At 56.5% G+C, this 22,470-nt stretch overlaps 1 protein-coding gene across 9 annotated transcripts in view; it reads left to right on the forward strand.

The window, feature by feature from the left end:
• The window catches only part of SEMA4D (semaphorin 4D), a 120,678-nt gene that overhangs the window by 58,479 nt on the left and 39,729 nt on the right, over nucleotides 1–22,470 (forward strand). For 8 of the 9 annotated variants that reach the window (XR_009223498.1, XM_058566042.1, XM_058566048.1 and 5 more), the window contains 3 exons: nucleotides 17,240–17,585; nucleotides 18,918–19,063; nucleotides 21,610–21,672. Coding sequence is in view for 8 of the 9 variants with exons in the window: in XM_058566042.1 (XP_058422025.1) it covers nucleotides 17,480–17,585; nucleotides 18,918–19,063; nucleotides 21,610–21,672 (315 nt within the window). In the remaining variant the exon portion in view is untranslated. Of the gene's footprint in view, nucleotides 1–5,701; nucleotides 5,843–17,239; nucleotides 17,586–18,917; nucleotides 19,064–21,609; nucleotides 21,673–22,470 lie in introns of those variants that run through there. The other variant, XM_058566043.1, reaches the window with a different exon arrangement.

The raw sequence follows: 22,470 nt of genomic DNA on the forward strand, positions 1-22,470 counted from the left end.
GTGGGGGTCCCGGCTTTGATCGTGGCTCCACACAGTCATTGTATTTTGTGAGTCTGCTTCTTCTCCGTGGCAGCCGTGCGTAAAACCCGTCTCACCGGGGCTCTAAGGATCCCGGGGCACCCTGCGGGGGGTGTCGTTACTCCTGCTCTCCGAGGCAGCAGGGGGACCCCACGGCTGGTACTCCACTGTCGGTGCAGCAGGGCTGTGGCCCTTGGTGGCCGAGGCTCCTGCCCCACGAGGGATTCCTTCAGATGCCCAGCGTTCGAGGTTGGGCGTGTGCAGCCCCGGGGAGGGGGACACACGTGACATCAGTGACCCCCCATCTTGTGGCCGTAACGCCCTGGGTCGCTCGCTGGGTGGGCTGAGTGCAGCACAGCCTGGTAGAAGGCCGGTTGTGGGCGATGCGGGCAGGACCCGGGAGGACTGCCTGCTTGGTTCTTGCAAATGGTCACATTCTCGCCTTCACCTTTTGGAGGCACGGTCATTATTCTTAAACTTCTTCACAAGACCCAGCACGTGAGGGTGGCTGAGTCCAGGCCCTGTTATCTGCGGGCGGTTTCGAGACTGCCCTGGTCCTCGAACTGAGCCTCAGTGATGACCAGGATTCTGGCGGGTGGGGGTGACGCGGGCGTCCCAGTGGAGACACAGCCAGGGTGTGAGGAGCAGGAGGGCAGGGTGACACTGAGAAAGGCAGGTGGTCCGGGGGGCTTATGCCGGTCCTCAATCCTGGCTGCCTGCCCAGGGGCCCCGCCGTCACACCCACCCAGGGTGCAGGGGAGTTCTCCCCAGGAGGTCTGGGCCACTGTGTGCCGTCAGGGCGCCAGAGGAAGGGTGGACGGCAGGTGGGGGAGAGGGGTGTGGGGAGCCCTAGGGGTGGGCCTCCCTGTCACACACTTTGGGCAGAGGGCAAAGGTCGTTCTGGGGCGGCTGAGTGGGGGCTCTGAAAGAAAGGGCTTGAGCGAGTTTGGGGTCAGAGAACGTACCCAAGTTCAAGCCGTGTCAGGCTCATGGACCAGCAGGTGGTCGTAAAGCTCATGGTCGTGGCCACGGGTGTGAGAAGGAGAACCTTTGAGTCACAGTGTCAGAGCCAGCGCGGGGACTGGTGTTGGCGGAGAGAACCCGCTTCTCTCCCCGAGCTCGTTTCTGTTGGGTGTGGCTGGGTGTGGCCCTGAGTCTGGCTGCACCTTCCCTGCGCTGGGGAGTGTCCCACCTGTCTCACCAGGGCACAGGGCTGTTTTGTGTTGCTGTGTTAACATTTTATTTAAGTTCACTTTTGCAGCACGTGTATGTGCTTTACAAGTCCTCGTTCACGCAGCTTCATCCCTAGAGGTGGGGCTGCATCATACTCAGTCCCAGGGGAGTGGCTGACAGAAGTGGAGTAGCTGGGGGAGGCGGAGGGGCAGTGACCTGTTCCAGGTCACAGCCGGGAAATGGTGGCTCTGGATCTGGACCCCGCAGGCTGGGCTTGGAGCCTGCGCTCAGGCTGCCACTCTTATCTGCCTCCCCTGTTGGGGGCAGAATAAATACCAACTGAATTAAGATGTCTAATTGGCTTGAAAGAAGTGTAACAAGTGTGCTAGGTGACTTGACAGTGTTTTATAGCGGAGAACGTATGCCTTTTAAAAAACAGCTCCACTAACTGGAAAAACTCTGAGGAGAGTTGCGTGAAAATAAGTCATGGAAACGCTATTTCCCAGTAGGAGGAAGCAGACCTGTCAGTGTGATGAGTAAGTGTGATGAGTAAGCGTCCCGAGCCTGTTTCCTGCCCGTAGATATGAAAGGACAGAGCCTATGACCATCTAGCAGTGTCCTTTATTTGGCACCCAGACCTCTGCAAATAGGCTCTGCTTTCTAGACAGAAGAGCTTCTTGGTCAAGTTTTGCTGGTGGTTAAAATCAGTCTTTAAAAATGAATTTTAAGTGGGAAATTGGCAACATCTAAATGTCCAACGTTATCATATTTAATTATGGAACCTCTCACAGCCCTGAAATGATGCTGGGAGCACGGGACACACACGGGATGAGGCCGCGTGCAGAGACTCCTGGGAGATTCACACAGGGGTCCCGCCCTCCCTCCGCCAGCCCACAGGGACAAGTCTTTCCGTCTTTCTGGGACATCCAGGTTTCTGTTCCTACTGCAGGGGTGTGGCTGCAAGCCCAGTGTCTCCCCCCCCACCCCTGGGGGCACTGTGGGTGGTTGCGGCCTGCCCTCCCTCGCCCCGAGCTGGCTAAGGTTCGGTGACACTTACCTGCTCCGGAAGGCTCTCCTGTGTCAGAGTTTCTTAGAAGAAGGAGGCCAACAGGATGTCAGAATGACCGGAAATGAGGTGAAGTCTGTCTGCTGTTCTTGAAAACTTCTGTTTTGATGAAATCCAATCAGCAAACTTCAAAAAGGGGATCCTATTTTCACATTTATTAGAACCTGTTTTTTGAAACTGTCAGAAATGTTTTCTTCTCTGGCCTTTTCTGTATTTTCCAAAATTTTAATTTAATATCTTTTAATATCAGGTTAAAAAATATTTTAATTAGGAAACCACATGCATAAGGTAAGAATTCACATAGTACTAAAGAATACAAATAGTGAAAAAATGAAGTTCACTCCTACTCCAGACCAGAGCCACACTCTGGTCACTTACTGCCGGCAGATCCTGGATTAAATTCTGAGCTAATCGAATAGTCCTTTGATTGATTTATGTACACACGCAGAGGGTCGCACAGGTGGGGATGTACCGTACACGCTGTTGGGGACCTTAATTTTTACTATACCCCGCTGGATTCCTGGCAGAGAACTGCTGGGTTGGAAGTTCTTGGCAGGTGTCTCCCCGTGGCCCCCAGTGCGCCTGACTGCCGCCCGGCCCCCAGCACTGCCCCTGACGGCCAGCCCGTCGCATGGCTGCCCTCCTCAGAGGTGGGAAATGGCGTCTTGCTTTAAAGTGCAAACCCACCCCAGACGGGTCGCGTGGGGTGGAGAGCTGATTGCCATTGAGGAGCCTCATTTCGCACTGCCCTGGGCACCTCGGGGGGGGGGGGGCTCTAGGCCCGGTGAGGAGGTTGAGCAGGAGGGGCTTGAGGCCCCTCCCCGTCCACAGCTGTGGCTCTCAGGAGAGCGTGTACGTGGCCCCAGCCCCGAGCTCCCGTGGGCAGAAGGGGCTGGTGCAGCCCTGGTCAGTTACAAGGGAGGGCTGGGACACGGTGACAGCGGAACCCTGCTTTATATCTTGAAGGGTAGGTAATGAGCGAGGGTGGGTATGATTGGCCCCATTTCACAGAGAGGGCGAGCCGTGGATGATACTTATACGCAGTGCGGCCTGGGGGCCAGACACTGTTGTAAGTTCTTCACAGGGGTTCCTCGCGGATCCTCATAATAACCAGATGAGGTAGGTACTATTAGGATGCCCACTTTCTGGATGAGGAAACAGAGGCCCAGTAACTTCCCCAAGACACAGCTGGTAAGTAGAGAAGCCAGGCCTCAGACCCAGGTCGTTCTGACCACAGAGCCCCATGCCTGACCCCATCCCACCTGGGGCGAGGGGCCTTCGGAAGGTGGGGTCACATTCGCAGAACATAGGCAAGATGCACACAAGATGAAGGCCCACTTGCCTCCCCTCTGTGCTGTTGTCATTAGGGGTCATTAGACAGCTGCCTGCAGGGCACGGCATGGGAGCTCCCACACTCTCCTGCGCGCTTGGGGGTGGGGTGGAGTGGGGGGTGAAGGCCAGGTTCTGGTGAGTGGGAGGGAAACATTTCTCTCTCTGCTGATGAATGTCATTCCTTTGTTTTGCAAATAGACCGTCCTTATAAGAGGTTAGGAGAGGCCTCGTTAGAGAGGTATAATTAGTAATGGCTCCAGGGGCAGGTCTTCTGCATTCTTCAGTTTGGTGATAACTAATTATAGCTCGTGGGTTTTTCTGTCGAGAAAGAAGAAATTGCAGTGGTGAAGGGTGCAGAAGGCCGGGCCTTGTGGTTGACGGGGGCCGGATCTGTGTATTTTTACCCAGGAACCTCAAGCTAGGGGCCGGGGGGCGGAAAGTAGATATGGAGACTTGGCCTGAAGGCAGAAGACGAGGAAGCCATGCGCCAGCGCGTCGTGGGAGGTTACTGAGAATACAGACGGCACAGATGCCCTGCCCGCTGTCACTGTTGGTCACCGTGGAATTAGGGTGAATGTGATCCGCGCCTGTCCAACTGCAGAACTAGCAGCTCTGGGCTTTGACTTGTTGAGGTCACAAAGCCTTCTTGAATTTCTAGAAGAGCGTTTTTCAGTTCTAAAACCCTTGGCCTTCACATGGTTTATCTAAACCTCTTACTTGTGCGTGAAGCACTTGCTCTTTCCCTAAAGTGTTTCCCGGTCTCCGGGTGCCGCCGGCCCGCCTGCCTGTGGTAGGAAAGCCCCGTGTGCACAGTTCCTCTCCTGCCCCGGGGGTGCTGCCCACCCCTCCCCCAGCGTTTAAACAGGCCATGGGGTCCGTGTCCTGGGTGGACGTGGCCTTGTCCAGGACACTTCCCTGCTTGCTCATGTGGAAGGTATTGTGGTCATAAAGTGGCCGTCAGAAGCAGCAGCTGCCGTAGGAAGGACCCCGCATCAGTTGGGAGCCCCGCCCGGTGGGACCTGATGAATCCTGGCCACCTTGGCCCGTGAGTCTGCGTTCTCCTCCAACTCAGGTGTTTGCTCAGGATTCGGGGGACGTGTCGGGCACCGAAGGGACCCTGTGACTGACATCGTGCGCCGTGGGTGGACGTGTAGAGTGGGTGCGGGCTGGTCTCTGTGCTGCGGGTATGACTGGTCCCGCTCCTGGGGGGCCGTGTGGGAGAGATGGGGCGTCAACCGTGTCTCCAGGGAGCCCTTCCTGCCTCTCAGCTGTCTTCAGGAAAATGGCAGAACTGTGGAAGCTCTTCAAGCAGAAGAAAAACAAAGATACTCCGACCACAAATGATGCTCAAGTTTGATTCTAACGTTTAAAGAAGATGTTGGATCGTTTGCAATCACAGAGGGGTCGGCGTGGATTCACCAGGCCCTGCGCCCTCCTTGAGCCTGCACGTGTGACCTCTGGGTGTGCAGTTCTGATCCTCTTTGTCTGGAAGTGTGTGGTCTTACTGGACTCGGGGTAAGTCCAGTAAGTCCGTTTGAGCCCTGTCCTGCACTGTGAGGGGTAGCCTACACACTGTGAGAAACTTGCTACACCGCTGTGGAAATTCCCTGTTTGGCTGAAAAACAAAGAAAAAGAGAAAAACACAAAGAAAAGTGTGATTCTAAGTGGGTTCTTCAGGAAATCATTTTCCTGGAAATGTTGTGCGTGTCTCTGCTTTTGTCTTCGTTGCCTCACGCCTTTGGATGTCAGTGAAGTTAATGGACAGTCGGACGATACTAGTTTGATTAGGGGGCTCTCAGCTCACAGTGACCCTGGCCCCTATTTGCAGGAAAGTGGCGGCAGTCACTGGTTGGGCACCAGCTCTCGCACCTGGGTGACTGGCGGATTGCACTTCCTTTGTTTAGGGGTGAGCGATTGCACACTCACTCCCTGCTCCTGCTGCACAAGTGCAGGAGGACCAGGCCTATCCTGGGTCACAGGGTCAGCGGCTGGGGTCGAGAAGTTAAGCAACAAGGCAGGAGCATCTTTCCAGTGCTCTCCCAGAAGTGATGCTCAGTTTATGTGGACGGGCAGTTGAAGTGTTTAAATGTTCTCATTTCCCATTATTTTCAGGACAAAGATTTCTGAAGACTCCTTGCTAGAAACGATCGGGAGGTTTCTTGAGGTGCAAGACAGGCCAAATCACTTGTTTCTCGTCTGTATCCCAGTTTAGCAGAGCTGACACCTTGTCGAGGCCTCTGCGGGCTCCAGCAGGTTGGTCCTCGTCCCCGCGTGACCTTGGGGCCAAAGATCGGGACTTGGCTGCCATCCCTTGGGGCCGGCCTGAGGGGGAGCCCTTGGGCGATGGGTGCTGGGCACCCGGAGCCCCACGTGTCACCTGTTTTCCTTCTTCCCCGCCGCCTTTCTCTCCTGCCCGCCTGCCCTCCCTCCCTGCTCCCTGGGCTGACGGCCCTGCTCTAGGTGCTGACACGCTCCGTCCTCTCTGGTCAGGTAGGGCGGTCGTGGTGAGGTCTCATGTCAAAAGGGGGCTCAGAATTTTGGTCAGTTAATACATGGTCAACTACGTATTTCCAGTTTTAGAGGAAAGAGAAACTCTAGTTTAATTTGTACCAAGAGGCGAGCCCCCATCTCTCCTTCCCCTTCATGTTCCTCCTGCACTGTGACCGCCAGGCAGGGTGGACCCCTCTCAGCCGGCCTGCGGGCGTGGTCTTCGGTGCAGGCGGGCATGGCCCCATCTCAGGGACCTGCTTTGCCTGTTTGGTGGGGCAGTTTTAATGGACACAGCTCTACTTCTGGGGATACGTGCCACTTTCGGTGTTTATTGGCTGGTTATGTACATACACATTTTTGTGGGGCCGGGGCTCTGGTTGGTTACATCTCTGCATTTATTAGAAATTCCTGGCCCTGGCATTTGTGTCACAAGTATTTTTCCTAGTTTATTTTCCCCCTAGATCATCTGTCTTGGATTTTGTTTGTTGAGCCTGTAACTTTAAAGACTTATTTTGGGGTCTTGGGTGTGAGCGGATGGGAGGCAAGGGCAGCGTCTTGTGTCCAGTCCTGCGTTGGGACTGGGCTGGTGCAGGAGTCAGGGGGTGGACCCCCATTGTTTCTGCCGTGGGGTCGTAGAAGGCGTGGGAGAGGCTGCTTCTCATTGTGTGTAAACGCAGAAAGGGCAGAGACGTGCAGGAGTGCACAGGGACCCTGGGACCTGGGCTGGCGCGGAGCACCACCCCTCAGTGTGCAGGACGTGCCGATGTTCACTGCCGAGGACAGCACAGGGAACGTTTGGTTTTAATGTGTTAATTTTTTTTACAAAGCAATAGGCAGTGTAATTCACTGTTTAAAAAACAAAAGTAAGCAGTGAGTTCCCTGGTCATTCTCCTCCCCCCAGAGGTGACCGCTGTTGACAGTTGGATGTGTGTCCATGTGTCTGTGTCCATGTGGGTGTCCCTGTGTCCGTGTGTGTGTCCGTGTGTGTCTGAGTATCCATGTTTATATCCATGTGTGTCTGTATCCACATGTACATGTGTGTCCGTGTGTGTCCCTGTGGGTAGAGACCAGCACTCCTCCCTGGACACAGCGTGGGTCATGGGCCTCTTCTCGGCATCTACCTTTGTGTGGGTTGCAGGTACGTTGTGCTCAGGGCAGTCCTGTGGAGCCCCTCGCTCTCCAGCGTCTGTGTGATCACGGCCCTCGGTGGAGGCACGTCCCTCCAGGTGCACTCGTGTTTGGGGGCCATCCTCGAACACGAGGCTCTGCACACTGGGCTTGTCTGTGAAGTTGCTGCCCGGGAATCATTAGGAGAAGGGGCGTGCCCTCCGTTGGAAATTTGGAATTGCCCTCAGGAAGCCTCTGCCCCCTTCACCAGCACTGACTGGAGCAGTCTTTTAAGTTTCAGATAACTAGCCACTTTATTTTCATTTGCATTTCTTTATTGGTGGAGTTAAGCACTTAGGAGCTATTTTTGAAGGTAGGAAAGTTTGCACGGTGGTGGGGAAAGTAAGAATGCAAATAAATTCAGTTAAAGCAAAACTTTTCAGCGGGGTCTTTTACCTAAGTTTGCCTGCTGTACAGTCACAGTGACCTGCACTGAAGCCCCAGTTTCAGTTGCAGTTCAATGACCCCCTGGTGTAAAGGTCCTCTGGAGACATCTCTGGGGGGTGAGCTCCCCGTGGCACCTGCAGCCCCTCGTCGAGTCACAGTTGGAAGACACACATTCCTCCCAGGGGGCGGGCCAGCCGTTTCCTGGTACAGTCCCACTGTGCCCGGGAGCCGGGTCCAGCCTGGAGAGTCTGCTGGCTGCCCTGGAGCGGCCAGCAGGGAGTCAGGCCAGTGGGGAGGGATATTTTATTTCCCCCATGCTGGGCTGTCCAGGTGCAGGGACACAGGCACACGCCACACACAGATGCCACCTGCCCTCTAGGAAGAGTCAGTGTTGTGTGTCCACGTGTGTAGGGCCTGGTGGTGTTGCACAGGTGGTGGCCCCCATCCCTCCACCAGCCCGTGCACGGCCCCTGCACCATCAGCTTCTGCCTTCCCAGCCTGCCCATTGTCACTGCTGATGGATGGATGATGGGTTGTTGTGTATGTCCGTCACCCTGCCGTCCTCTGTCCCCTCCCGGGCTCCTGTCAGCACACGCATGGCACACACGTGCCGGGTCTGGTTGCGGGAACGAGGGTTAAGCAGTGTCAGGACGTCCTCACTGGCTTGTTGGGCCCTGGAGGTGGCGGGAGGAGGAAGTAGGCATCTGCGGACAGCATCCTGCAGGCTTTTCTGCTGAGCTGGTACAGCTGGACCCAACTCTAGGGCTGACCGTGTCCCCTGTGGCTAGAGTGCGGCGCCTGGGACCTGTCCTACGTTCTGGGGAAGCTGGAGTAGAGACAATAACCTGTCGTGCGTGACACAGAGAGCCCCTGAATCCCGTTCCTGATTCCTGGGGGACAGGGCCATTTTTGTGAGGTGTGGAGAGCACACAGCCTGGAGTGGAGAAGCAGACCCCTGGGGTGGGGGACGTGGGGTGGGGGACAGCCTGGGGTGACATCGGCAGGGCGTGGTCTCAGGCGGGCTGTCGCGTCTCTGCTCCCGGCTGGAAGGGGAAGATGTGGGCGGTGTGTGTACTCTGCAGTCCTGGCTGCAGGGCCTCCAGGGGGAGTGGGCTCAATCGCCCTCTCTGGGCAAACCCCGCAGACAGCAGCCAGACGGGCTCCCCAGCAGTCCCACAGCTGTCACCCGGGATCCCCTGTTTCTCGAGGAAGCCGGCAAGGGCATTTTAATGTTCAGCATCCTGTTGCTGGAGGGAGCACTGCGTCCTTATGTGTGGTAGTGAGCAGTGTCCCCTCTGTGACCCGTCCCTGCTGCACAGACAGCCAGTCCCAGGAAGGAAAGCCAAGGCCTGGGGTGCGTGTGGCAGACCCTGGACAGCACCCACCGTGGTTCGTGGTCCTGCCTTTCAGGACCCCAGCCAGAAGTTACCAGTCACATCTAGGAATGCAGCACTAGATCAGGGCTTTTGTGCTGCAACAGAGAGCACACACCACATGCCTATGCACACACACAGATGCACACACACAGATGTGCACATGAACATACTCATGCACACACCTACAGATGTATGCATACATGAATGCTTACATATGCATGCATGCATAGATACACAATGCACATGCACAGATGCAAATGCATGGATACACATGCATACATGGATGCACACATACAGGTGCAAACAAATGCATACATATACACATGCACATGCTCATACACACTTGCGCAAAAATAAACACATGCACACACCTGTATGTACACGTGTGTGCACAGATGCACATGTACACCCACATACACAGGTGCACACACATACACGTGCATGCACACACAGAAACACGATCATGCCTGTTTTCTCCGCCACGGCCCCCTGGCTTGATTCAAGGGCCCTCGGGTGGGAGGCTGCGTGTGACAGGCACTGACAGGCACTGCGTGATGGGCTCAGAGCCCCTGTGGGTTCCATTCTCCTGACATGTAAAGTGGGACCGTGCTCTTCTAATGAACTGGCGAGGTTACATGGAGGTAATGGGGGTGACGTGGGATCCTGTCTTCCTAATGGGCTCCTGTTTCTGTGACAGGCAGCCCTTCACACCGGGAGATGTGCTCCTGACGCCCAGCTCCCTCCCTCCGCTTCTCAGAAATGCCCAAGGGCAGCAGAACCGGCACTTTACCCAGTTGTTTCCATCTGAATATCTCAGCTGTGTTTTTTTTTTTTTCGGTAAGGAAGATTGGCCCTGAGCTAACATCTGTGCCAATCTTCCTCTATTTTGTATGTGGGTTGCTGCCACAGCATGGCTTGATGAGTGGTATATGTCTGCGCCTGGGAGCCGTAGGCCACTGAAGCAGAGCGCGCGAACTTAACCACTATGCCGCTGGGCCGGCCCCTTAGCTGGGATTCCTAATTCGCATGTCCTCAGCGATGGCACAACAGTGTTCCTGGAGGAGCACGGTGGCAGCTTGTCTGTGTGGTGTGGTGCGTGCTCTGCTTAGCGGTGTTTAAGTTATACAAAACAACATGTGCTTGTGACAAAGAAAAGCATCAAACCCTCCCGATGTCCTGGAGCAGAATGTGCAGCCCCCACGTTCCCCTTGCTGGCAGGAGCATCTGTGTGGCGTGGGCCCTCCTGACCTTCGGGCTGTTCATGTGGGCTTTTTTGAAGGCCATTTGGGGACGAGAGGCGGGGTCACCTTGAGGCTGTCGGGAATCTGGCCTGTGCCTATGAGGTAAACACGGGGCGGAGCTGGGTGCAGCCCGTGCCCGGAGGCCCGTGTGCGTCTGCAGACAGGACTGGCTCTCTTCCTCCGCTCACCGTCAGCAGGGTGGGTTGGGGATGGCCGGGAGTGAGTGGCCGCCCAGCTCCTGAACGGTGGTGTCCAGGTTGGTCCAGGCTCACAGCGATTAAGAAAAATGTTTTCTCTTCTGCCCTGAACCAGTCTGAGCAGCCCTCGTGGACAGCAGCCGTTCCTGCTGGTCTGGAAGGAACGCGAGTGTCCACCCGGCGTCTGCGGGCGCTCGCTCAGGCCTCTGCCGGACAGCTCAGCCTCTCCTCGGGCCGTGGTCGTGAAGGCCCTTCCGGATTTCCGTTCCTTCTGTGCATTGTGTTTGTGAAACTTCCTACCACTGGGGCCTCGCTTGGTTCTCTCCACTCTGCTGTCCTTGGTCTTCTGAGTGGGACATTTGCATTCCCCCCGGTTCTGCCCCAGAAGGGACCACATCACAGACATTTTCAGGTTCTTACGCTGCTATGAAGAAGATCCAGCAGGAGGGCGTGGAGGTGGGTGGGTGGCCTGTGAGGAGGTCGCCGGGGGGCCAGGGTCACTGTGGGGAGGAGCCAGCCACCAGGATCTCCTGGGGGGGCAGAACGTTCTGGAAGAAGGGGCAGCATGTGCAGAGGCTGGGGGCGGCCTGCGGTGTGGAGTGCATGCGAGGCCCGGAGCCCGTCGCCCGTCGCCTTGCTGGTCACTCTCGGAGCTGCGTTTTACACTAACGCCTGTGCTGCCGCTCAGCGCACTCCTGCGCTAGGTGCCTAATCCTGTTTCTGCAGAAGTGTGTGAGCCCCAGTGTGGCCGCACAGACACAGCTCCGCACTTCCCCGTCCTGGGAAGGCTGCCCGCTGTGGGCCGCATGGCTGCTTCTGGACCCTCTGAGCTGCTGTCTTCTGGCTGCGAGGAGTGCACGGGAACCAGAGCACTGATTTCTTTTTAACATTTAATTAGTTTTTATCAGAGCAATTGATGCATGTGATTTTAAAATGCAGTAGTTCTTAGCTTGTGAGAGAAGGTAGCATCCTCTGTCTTGTCCCTCTGTTCCCGAGACAGTGAGCTGCAGCTCTTTTAGCCACCTTTGGTATTTTCCTTCAAACTGCTTATACTGGTCTTTCCTGACTCTCTATCTGACGATATGTTGCTGTGGAAGATGAGGACTGGGTCTCTGACCCCGCTCCCTCTCCCCCAGCCCCCCAGCGCCGTCGTCCCCCAGTTTTGGTTATGGGTGTCGTGTCAACATTGCTCACAGCAGGGCCAGGACATTTCCTTCATGTTGCACTCCTTGTTTTCTGTGGGGTTAGTAACGGCTGTGTTCCTAACTCATCCTCAGACTCTGCCAGACCCGTAACCCGCGTTTCGGCGCACAGACCCTCGGCAGCTCTGAGCCATCTCTCCCGCTCCCCCCGCCCCTCCTCCTGTCGCACACCCTGCCTCCTGTTCAGCAATCCTTCCTTCTCGGGGGACCTGGGAACCAGCTCCCTTGGTTTGGTGGAGCGAGTCCTGTAGTAGCTTTCTGAGAAGAGACGTGAGGGAGGTGAGAGATTTCAGAACTGACGCTAGAAACGGGTTTCTGTGCTGCCCTCACATGATTCATAATTGGGCTTCATGTAGGATTCTAGGTGAGAAATTAGGCTCTTTCGGGATTTTAGAGGCATTTTGCTGCCTCCTAGCTGTCAGCCAGCATGGCTCCTGAGAGGTGATGTCTGGGCCTGTTTTCTGGAAGCTTCCAGCATCTGCCCTGGTCCCCAGGTGCTCAGGTCTCACCACGAGGGGCCTGGTGCATTCATTGTGTTGCTGGGCACCTCATTCTGTGAACGCAGGTCCTTCTGTTCTGGAATTTTCTCTGTGTTATTTCTCTGGTAATTCCTCGTGTTTTCGCTCTCATCTGGAACGCCTGTCCGTTAGGTGTGGGGGATCCCTGAATCGATCCCCCAGCTTTCTTACCTTTTCTCTCCCTTTCTTCATCTCTGTCACATTGTTCAACTTTTAGGAAGCTCCCTCAATTTTTTCTTCCATCCTCAGCCGAATATTTTGTTTCTTTAATCAGAAAGTTCGTGTCCCCGCTCGCCCTCCCTTTCCCAGGCTGTGGTTCTCTGTGACCTCCCGCTCACAGCTCTGGTTTCATCTCCATCTGTCCTCAGAGTCGGTTAGTTACCAGCAGCGGTGCGCTAGAGCTGGCGGTGACACAGCCGTTACCAAAAACTGAATCACATAGACTTAAATAACCATGTTAAAAATAAAGGTGAGGGTAAACATACGCAGAAATCCCACTTCCTGAGTGTTTTGCTGTTACCTGCCCTTGAGGCCACGTGCCCTGTGTCTGTGTGGTGGGTGCCGTCACTGGTGTGCTGCCCTGCTGCCCGTCCTGTCCCTTGTTTAGCATGTCATGTTGGGGGTCTGAAGGCAGCGTTGACACCCCAGAAATCAGTATACGCTGCACAGCAGCCCCTCCCCCCCGAGAGCCTGTTGTTAGGGTTTGCCAGCACAGCGCTGGGCATCTTCCTCTGTTCTCTGTCTAGCTTCCGGGGTTTGTGCACGTGCTTGTGGGCTGGGTCCTCTCCCCACGTTCGTCCTTCTGTCCTTTGAGAGTGTTGTTTATTGGGTTTGAGGTAAGAGTTGAGATACATCTCTGTTTTGGGTGCCGGATTCCAAGGAGGGCTCTCCCGCCTCCTGCGTCTGGGTCCTGAGCCTGGCTCCGTGCATCCGTGGACGTCGCAGAGGAGGGACCTCAGTCCTAGGTAGGGACTCGTCCTTGTTGTGGGCCTTCAAACCCTGTCTCCCAACAGAGACTCGGCCCTGTTGACATTGGAGGGGAAAGTACACCTCCGGTGGGCCTCCTGTCTCTGCCCGCAGCCAGAGAGCGCCCAGGCTGGGGGCACATCGCATGTGCGCCTTCTGTGCTCGGGAAGGTCCTCTCTGAGCCCGTGTGTTCTTGTAATAAACTTTATATTTAGGAGCAGTTTCGGATTCACAGTGAAATTGAGCAGAAAGTACATGGAGTTCCCATGTACCCCCTCCCCCCCACGCACAGCCTCCCCCATCTCAGCATCCCCGTCCTACCACCCCCACTGTAGAGGGGGTAAGGGGTGGGGGGCGGGGACATTGACAGGACAGGACCCTCTGACCTCCGTGTTCATCCCTCCCTCCCCTCCAACCCCGGCAGCCACTGCCCTTCCCACTGCCTTGATTTGGAGCCTTCTGGAAACCTTAGCTGTTTGGGAGCTCAGAGTGGGGAAGCCCCTGCCAGTTACTGATCAGTCATTCGGAGAAACCATCTTCTTGGGTGGACTGATGAGACCGTGTGGTGGATTCGCACACTGATCTCTGGAACACACACACTCGGAAAGGCTCTGAATGGTGCTGACAGGCAGAGGGGGCACAGCCTTGCAGACGGGCCAAGCTCCGTGTGTTCAGATGTGGCCGGGACAGAAAGGTGGAGGGAGTGTGAGGTGGGAGAGGCTGGAGAGAAGGTGGACCAAGGTCATCCACTCGAGTTAAATCTGAGTGAGAGACATTTCATGTGGGGAAATGATAGGCTCTGGTTTACATTAAAAACGTTATTTTGGCCACTGCTACCGCTTGGTAAATGTATTATAGGGAGGTTGTATCTGTTTAGAATTGTATCTGACTGCTGTTAACAAAAATCTGAAAACAGTACTCTAAAGAGATTAATAGTTTATTAGCAAGTCTAGAAGTAGAGGCAGAAGAAAGCAGGTGTGAAGTCTCCAGTATGTCGCGAGGGTCCCTGGTTCTTGTGGATTTCCACTTGGCTGTGCCTAGAGTGAGACCCTTATCTTTCATGTTCACAAGGTGGCTGCCAGAGCTCCGGCCATCAAATTGGAGTTCTGGGCGGCAAAAGGAGGAAAGGCTGAAGGCGACAATGCCAACACTAGCTGAGTCTGCCACCTTTAAAGAGCTCTCCTGAAGTTCCTACCTAATAACTTCTGTTCACAGTTCTTCAGCCAGAACTGCCACCAGGGAAGCTGGGAGATGTGGTTAGCTGGCCACACTGCCATCCCAGCTAAAATCAAGATTCTGTTAGTGACAATGAAGGTACGTGGATGCTGGGACAGGAAGCCAGCGATTTGTGCCACAGGCGGCAAGAACGGAAGCAGGGTGAAGGGGAGGAGGCCACGGAGAGGTCGGGATGGGAGGGGAGCATCCTGAGATCATAGTGGTGGTGGTGGAAATGGACCGGGGAATGAGCTGGGTGGTCATCAGGCGCTCCCAAGCTGCAGCATCGTCCGCGCAGATGGCTGTCCCTGGGGCCTCGTGTCCCGAGCCGCAGGGTTTCTGCAGGAGTACTCAGCATACACTGGACGCTCCGCGGGGTGGCTTGATGAGTGGGCACGTCGGGAACACGGTACAGTTCGAGACCTCACCCAGCCCGGGCTTCTGGAGTCCCCTGCTGACGGCAGGAGAGCAGAGTGCCCACCCGGGGCCCGGGCCCACGGCGACGTGTGTTTCCCACCGAGTGCTTCTGAGAGCTGGCTCCAGGGGAGGGAGCACTCATGGCTCCTCTGCGGTGGCCTTCTCTTCTCCCCCTCCCCGCCAGCTGGCTTCCTCGTGCATCTGGTGTAGCACTTAGAGTGGGGGTCCCACCCTGGCCGTCTCCCCCGAGGGTCCCCAGCACAGGGAGAGCTTGGCTTGCAGACCGGCGCCCATTTCTGTAAATAGTTGTCTTGGCGCCCAGCCACGCTCATCCGTTTACGTGCCGTCTGTGGCTGCTTCGGAGCTACCACGGACTTGAGGAGCTGGGACAGAGACTGCAGGACACAGAGCTGGACATAACGCCTGTGCCGCCTCTGCAGAGAAGACACACCAGCCTCTGCCCAGGACGTGCAAGTCCGTGCAGAAAAGGGGGGACTCGGATGCTCCCTGTCTTCAGGGGCTAATGGTCACGTCAGGATGGAGGACAGACACTGGGTGGATGGGGAGCCTGGCCCGGCACGCCTTCAGGCCTAGAAGAGGAATTACAGAGGGGCGCCTGAGCGAGGAGGGCGAGTGAGCAGATGAGGCTTGGCCGTGCCCGGCGTCCGGCCCTTGTGCAGCGTCCCCCAGTGGGCAAGTGCTCATGGGGAAGGTCCCCCATGAGTCTTCCTTTATGAAGTGGAGCAGGGCAGCCATAGTGCCCCATGCCCACATAAAAAATAAATTCAAGAAAAATAAAGGAGACCCTGTTGAGCCCAGACACCGGAGATATGAGAGGTGACTTCCCAGGTGGGATGAAGAAGGGACCCAGGAGGGCTTCCTGGAGGCAGTGACTTGTCTAGTGAACAGGAAGCCAAAACTTCTCCCAAAACTTTGGGGGGTTGGCTTGGCCTGAGGTGTTGGGGAGCCGTGGGGCGGGCAGCTGCACAGACACTGGTGTGTGTCAGGTGGTGGGGCCTAGGAGGCTGAGCCAGGAGAGGACTGTTGAGGAGGGAGTGAGGCTGCTCCTCAGAGGTCTCTGAGACGGTGAAGTCAGGAGGCCAATGGTGGTGAGGGGTTGAGAAGAGGGTTTTGGAGAGGGCTTCAGCATGTCAGTTGGACTGATAGACCTGGAGGTGGTTTGGCTTGGTGGGGGCGGAAGGAAGGGAAGGAGGTGAGGATGGCTAACTCCCGGGGCCTCTAGGCGAGAGGGGGGAAGGGGCATGGAGGGAGGGGGAGAGACGTGGAGGGGGGCAGGCTGGCCCGCAGTGTTGCAGAAGAGGGACTCAGCGTGAGGAGGACAAGCATCCGTGGACCGCGCATGGGGACTCCTGGGGACAGCACGTGTGGGAGGTGCGGGTTTCTGCCGTGACTTAACTGTGTTCCCTGAATGCGGTCCACGAGAGTCCTGCCTCTGCTCGGCCCGCATTTCGGTTTAAGCTCCTTCCGGAGGAGTCAGGAACGAGTCCATCTCAGAGTCTCGCTGGGATCCTGGCGGGGCCCTTGGGTCAGGGGCAAACTGTGGCACTTGATGGCCCCAATTCACAGGTCCAGAGGGGGCCATCTTACAAGCTCACTGCAGGAACCTTCCAGCTGGCGCATGGGGCTGAGCGGGCGGGAGCCAGGACTCCTGGCAGTCGTGGAGCTAGGGCCAAGTGTGGATGCCAGGAGACCTGCGGACCCCGGCCCCACAGTGTCTGTGTTCAGCACAGGCCTGGTCTCCAGTGAGGTCGTCTCCTTGGTGATGCGTCGGAGCCCGGGACCGTGTTTCCGTGGTGTGCTGGATGGGTAGCCTGGGACCGTGTTTCCGTGGTGTGCTGGATGGGTAGCCCGGGACCGTGTTTCCGTGGTGTGCTGGATGGGTAGCCCGGGACCGTGTTTCCGTGGTGTGCTGGCTTCTTCAGGCGAGGCTGGGGGAGGGGCCCACTGGGGGTGGCCCTGTCCCCTGCAGGAGGTCAGCCACTCCTGCACAGCAAGGTCATGCGTGTGTGCTTGCACATGTGAGTGTGTCAGCCCCTGTGCACCGTCTGGTGTTGCGCTCCGGCCATCTTCCCGGATGGGCACTGCAGGAATTGGGAAGCCAGGGTCTCTGAGGGAAACTGAAACCCTGGTTCCCTTCCTTTCCATCGCGTTACCAGCTGGACAGGGAGGACGCTGGGCAGCCAGGCGGGCGTTTGTCCCAGGTTGGGTCCCATGTCTGTCCTGCATTCCCAGCTGGCCTGAGGGGCGGGACGCACTGACTCCTGTAGCTCCCGCTTTGATCCTGGGCTCTGGGGCACGGTGTCTGTGTGGGGCTGTCCCCCCAGTGTGTCCCCGCCACCCCCTGCAGACGGACTGCCGTGGGGATGTGGTAAGAGCAGGGCTGTGGGGGGTGTTGAGCAAACAGAAAGCTGGTGTTGTTGCCACACATCCTGATGGTCAACCCTTTCTTCCAGAGTTTCTTCAGAAGGCCGTAGAGAAGCACGCCCTTTAAGAACCAGGTGGCCTTCGGCATTTGCGGTGACGAGAGTGGCCCAGCCTTGCCCGTCGTGCTGGGAAATGCGGGTCCTCAGACACACGTCGCCCTCGCTCCAGGTCACGGCCCCAGGGCTCTGAGCAGCATCCCCCTGACCCCCACCGTGGCCTGCTCTGCCCACAGGCACTTACTGCCGAAGCCCCCGCTGCGGCCCCTGCCGATGAGGATGTGCCCCCACTTCGGGGGACTGCTCACCGCCCTCGCCGTGGTGTTTGGGACGGCGGTGGCTTTTGCACCCATGCCTAGGATCACCTGGGAGCACAAAGGTGAGGGCGCACCGGGTCAAGCCTGAGGGCATGAGGGGGGCGCCACCCCCTCATGATGCTCACATGCACGGGTGTCGTTTGCTCTGCTGGGGCCGTGCTCCCAGCCCCCGTGTGTGAGCGAAGGCCTGCACTGCTGCCGGGGAGAGGCCGCGGTGCCAGAAACCCTCGCAGGGTCCACTGGTTTGGTTTCTAAACCGGGGGACCTCTGAAGGGAATCTTGTCTCCCTCGTGCCTGGCGACGTTTGGTGCTCGCCGCCCAGGCATGAACCACACTGACGGGCGTATTTTGAGGACATTACTGTTGTGAAGCTGAGCTTCAGGCCAGTTGTTTCACTTGCTGTTCATAAGTTTGTTTTATTTATTCCTCTCTTGGGAGCTGTGTCTTGGGACCCCTGGTCCTTCAGTCTCCGTGGATGGAGAGCTCGAGTCCTCGGTCCTGATGGAGGGGCGCTGGCAGGGCTGAGCCGTCTCGCCAGATGTGCCGGGAGAGCCTTCATCCCGCGTGCATCTCTCTAACATTGGAAGATTAGAGTAGAAAGTGTGGACACCTCATCCTTGGACAAAACCAGAGCTTGGTGATACATGGAAAGAGCCAAGTTCGAAACACTCAAATTGATGCTGGGCTGGTCAGAAAGAGGAAACAGCTCCTTAAGAAATAATGCCAATACTCCTACAAACTAATCGTCTGATTCCTCCTATTCCTAAATAGCTATTGATGCAATTAACTAATGAGTGATCAAATGTCACATGTTTCTCTGTTTTGTAAGTTTATGGTGGTTATCCCTGAAAAATGCTTGGGTCAGTGAAATAGGTTTTTTCAAAGGTTTTGAAGTAAGTCATTTTTTTCCTAAATGAGAAAATCCTAAATACTCCTAATTTGTGGATGATTAAACACACAGACAAGAGTTTGATGGGAGGCCGAGGGAGCTGTAGCGGTCAGCAGCTCGAGGCGTCTGGCCTGCAGTCTCATGGGAGGTCACAAGGTCAGACTGCCAGGAGGTCGCGACGCTGCCAGGAGGCCACCCTGAGTGCAGGGTTGGGAAGTCAGCTGGGCTGGAGGGGGCAGGAAGGGAAGTCAGGCCACAGCACTGGTGGAGCACAGGGGCTCTGGGGCCCCACAGGGGTCCCACGCGCTTGGTGGCTGCTTTGGTGGGTCTGCTCCACCCAGAGGTGCCTGAAGTCTGGCCTGGCAGGGGGCTGGCCCCCGTGGCAGCGAGTCCGCGCACGGCGCTCGGGACGGGACCGTGCGCTAGAGGGAGACCAGACACTGGGGACGTGTCCGGGCTCAGCAGTGCCTAACGTGTGTCCCCCGCCCCTGCCTCTCTCCCCCAGAGGTGCAGCTGGTGTACTTCCACCAGCCGGGCATCTTCAACTACTCCGCCTTGCTGCTGAGCGAGGACAAGGACACCTTGTACGTGGGCGCCCGGGAAGCCGTGTTTGCCGTGAACGCACTCAACATCTCCGAGAAGCAGCACGAGGTATGGTGCGGGCTCCTGATCCCCTGCTGCCTGGCCGCAGACCTTCCCGGTGTGTTCTTGAATCTGCACACTGGCCTCCGCCTGGGCGTCAGGCCCGTTCCTGGCCGTACCGTGCGGCCGGCTCACCCCCAGGGCCACCCTGCAGACATCCTGTGTGTCTGGTCCTGTGCCTCTAGCGAGCAGCCTCCCGCCTACCCATGGGCCGAGGGCCCTGTCATCCGAAGCTTCCTTCCCGCCCTGCATCCATGCGGCCCCGTCTCAGGGTGTCCGCTGGCAGCCTGTGTCCTCCCTGGGCTGGCAGCTCAACCAGGGACCACAGTCTATTCATCTTGGAGTTTGAACTTCTTATTACAGAAGATCTTAAGCGTACACGGGGCAGAGGGGGTCATGTGAGAGCCCTGTACCAGGGGCTCCTGCAGGCCAGGGGTTCCACCCCATCCTCCTTCCCACGTCCTCGTCCTCTGCTCCCTCCGGGAGGCTGTGAGGCAAATCCCAGACACAGGTTCTTCATCTGTAAATGTTTTCCTGGGCATCTCCTGAAGGAGAGGCCACCTTTTTTTCAAAATAACGAAAATACCATTATCACATCCAAAAATTAATGTCATCGAATAGTCAGATTTCACGGGCTCTCTGGTAAACGATGCCTGACTGTTCAGTTTGAATCACGTTGAAATCAGACTGTTGTGTAGCCGGGCACTCTGTCCGCCGGCGGGTCGCCATTTCTAGGAGCCGCCCTGGGTCCACTCGCTGGGAAGCCACTCGGCAGTCCCATTGGTCCCCAGCCCCCGTCCAGCCCCCTGTGTCCTCCATGAGAGGCAGGAGCCTCCCCCAGGCGGCCTTCCTCCTCCTGGCCCGTGACCCTCGCAGCCTGGAGCCCCATGCGAGGTGGGGATGGCACATGGGGGCGGGCTCTACCTTCCCTTCTCCACTTGGGAGCCGGCAATCGTCTATAAAGGGGACATTCTCGTCCCCTGAGGCCAGTTCCTTTGGAAATGGCAGGATCAGTGCTTGAGGTCTCTGCTTTTATTTAACCAGCTTTCAAAACAATGCGCATTCTGTATCAAGGGAGACAGTGAGTTTTTGACTGTCTGATGTTCCGTATGACCGTGGACTCACAGATTTAACCGTGTTTGCAGTGCCTCGATCATTCCAGCCAGCTCCTTCCTTGACGCTCAGGTTTTCCCTCCCTGGTGCATGGCAGCCTCTCGTGGCTCCTGAGTCCTTAGCCGCGACCCTGGTGGTTGGCGTAGGTCCTTGCTCTCTGGGATCAAGAGGGTCCAGGCTTGTCTTGTGCGTTTTCTGCCCCAGGCCTCTTATTTGTTTGATTTGCTTTGTCTTACTTTCCAGAGTCTAGCACAGTACTTAATTTCTGTTTGACACATAAGTGAGAGTCCGGTCGTGACCCTTTGAAAATAAAGTGCAGTGCCGGCCCCGCGGGTGCCTGGTCAGAGCAGTCATTGCTTTGTTAATGGCGTCGCTGCGGCCCCTCGAGGTGAGGGAGAGGCTCCCGGCCTCCTATGCACAGAGGAGAAGAAAAAGTGAAAGGACCATGGCCAAGCTTCATCGAGAACCCCGTGACCGTGGTCGAGGGCCCGTGGGGGTTCATGTTCCGTGTCCCCACGTGTTTCGCGTGGATGGTGACGACATGGTCTGTGTTTAATTTCTGAAGGGAGCTGCTCTTTGAAATAGGACTTTGTTCCGCATTTGTATGCCCTGGTTAGGACTTGCAGTTCTCTGAAAACACTCCGCATCGTCCATGTGTCTGCTGTTCCGGCCTCTCCAGGAAGCCGAGCTAGTGTGGGGGGCACGCTGCTCGGGGCCCCACCCCCTGCCACTGGGAAAGCCCCTTGTGCCCCCTGACCTCTGAGCACCTGGCGCCTGGCTTTGATTCTCTGGGTGGAAAAAGTCATTTTTGTGTGTGTGTGTGTGTGTGTGTGTATTTGCATCAATCACAGAATATCACACGGGGAGATGGGGCATCTTTGGGGGAGGGGACGTGGGGCTTGCAGTGATGCGGGCCTGACGGGTTCTGATTGCGCTCAGCGGGATGGCGCTGGCCCTGAGGGTGCCGCGCTGCTCCATCACGTTCAGCTGCTGCGGGCGCAGGACACTCCAAGAATCTCCCTCCCGCTGTCCCACTGGCAGTCAGAGTAACTGTCAAGGCTTTTGTTTCTTTTACTGGACTCTAGAATCCCTCTTCAATGAACGAAAAATCCCAGTTTGATGTCTGGAAACACCTACAGTTTAGCTTTCTGATAAGTAATGTAATCCTCGCACGGTAGTGGTGCAGTTTTGCTGCTGTTCTGCGGCGAGTGTCAGCACGTGGTGGCTTCCTGGCCCCGCTGGCTTCAGGAGGAGGAGACAGTTTCACGAAGCCCCGATGGCTCGGGGGCCTCAGCGTCTGCTCTCTAAGCCCCACTCTGCAGTCTCAGATTTTACCATCTCGGGAAGTATCAGTGCCCCAAACTCCACACGTGCTTTGTGAGCTGTACGTTTTCTGTGCCAGGCTCTCCTCGCACTGACATGGACTTCATTCCTCCCAACAGGCGTACTGGAAGGTCTCGGAAGATAAAAAAGCAAAATGCGCCGAAAAGGGGAAGTCAAAACAGGTAATTTCTTTTGCTGACTATGAACCACATGGTATTTGTTTCCAGGTTGTCGTAATATCATGATGGGAGCCGCGTCAGCACTCCTGAAACGTGCCGGGCGCTGGGCCAGGTCCCCGGGTGCTCGAGGGCTTGGTTCCGTTACCACAACTCCTCTCCAGGTCCGTCTGTTCCCAAACGGTGACACTGGGTCTCAAAGCAAGTTCCAGACAGAGCAGGCATTCGAGAAATGCTTCTTCAAGTTTAGCTGAATTTATTCAAATGGTCTATAACTTGACTACAGAGAACAGTTTCCCGTGCCTGCTGGCTAAGGGTGTAGAATGCTGGGTTCCTGTCTCCCCCGCACCCAGTGGCCTGGAGGCGTTGCTATAGGGTTTCTGGGTTTTTGGGAACACCCATCCTTTGAGAACCTGCACCTTCTCTAGGAGATATTGGTCACCTCAGCGTGGTGGCCATCGGGGGGGGCACTGGGTCGAGTGTCCACGCCCTTTGGAGCGCTGGGTCACCCCCACCATGAGGGCCGCCCGGCCCCTAGTGGGTTCTGGGCCGATGTCGGAGTCCGAGCATCAAAGCCCCGTCCTCCCTGTTGGTTGGTCAAGACAGCTGAGTTATGATAAATTTCAGCAGTTGTTGGCTAATTTCAAAACAATTACAAATTTTTTTAAAAAACAAGGAAATTTTTGCTCAACTTGTTTAGCAAAATGCTGAACACTTTGGCTGAAGTCACTGAGTCTGAAGTTACTTTAGGACGTGAGAGAAAGTGCAGGCGCTGCGATGTAACCGTAGGTGTCACGGGGAGCT

The sequence above is a fragment of the Diceros bicornis genome, chromosome 22, assembly GCF_020826845.1.
Source record: "Diceros bicornis minor isolate mBicDic1 chromosome 22, mDicBic1.mat.cur, whole genome shotgun sequence".
Taxonomy (NCBI): Eukaryota; Metazoa; Chordata; class Mammalia; order Perissodactyla; family Rhinocerotidae; genus Diceros; species Diceros bicornis.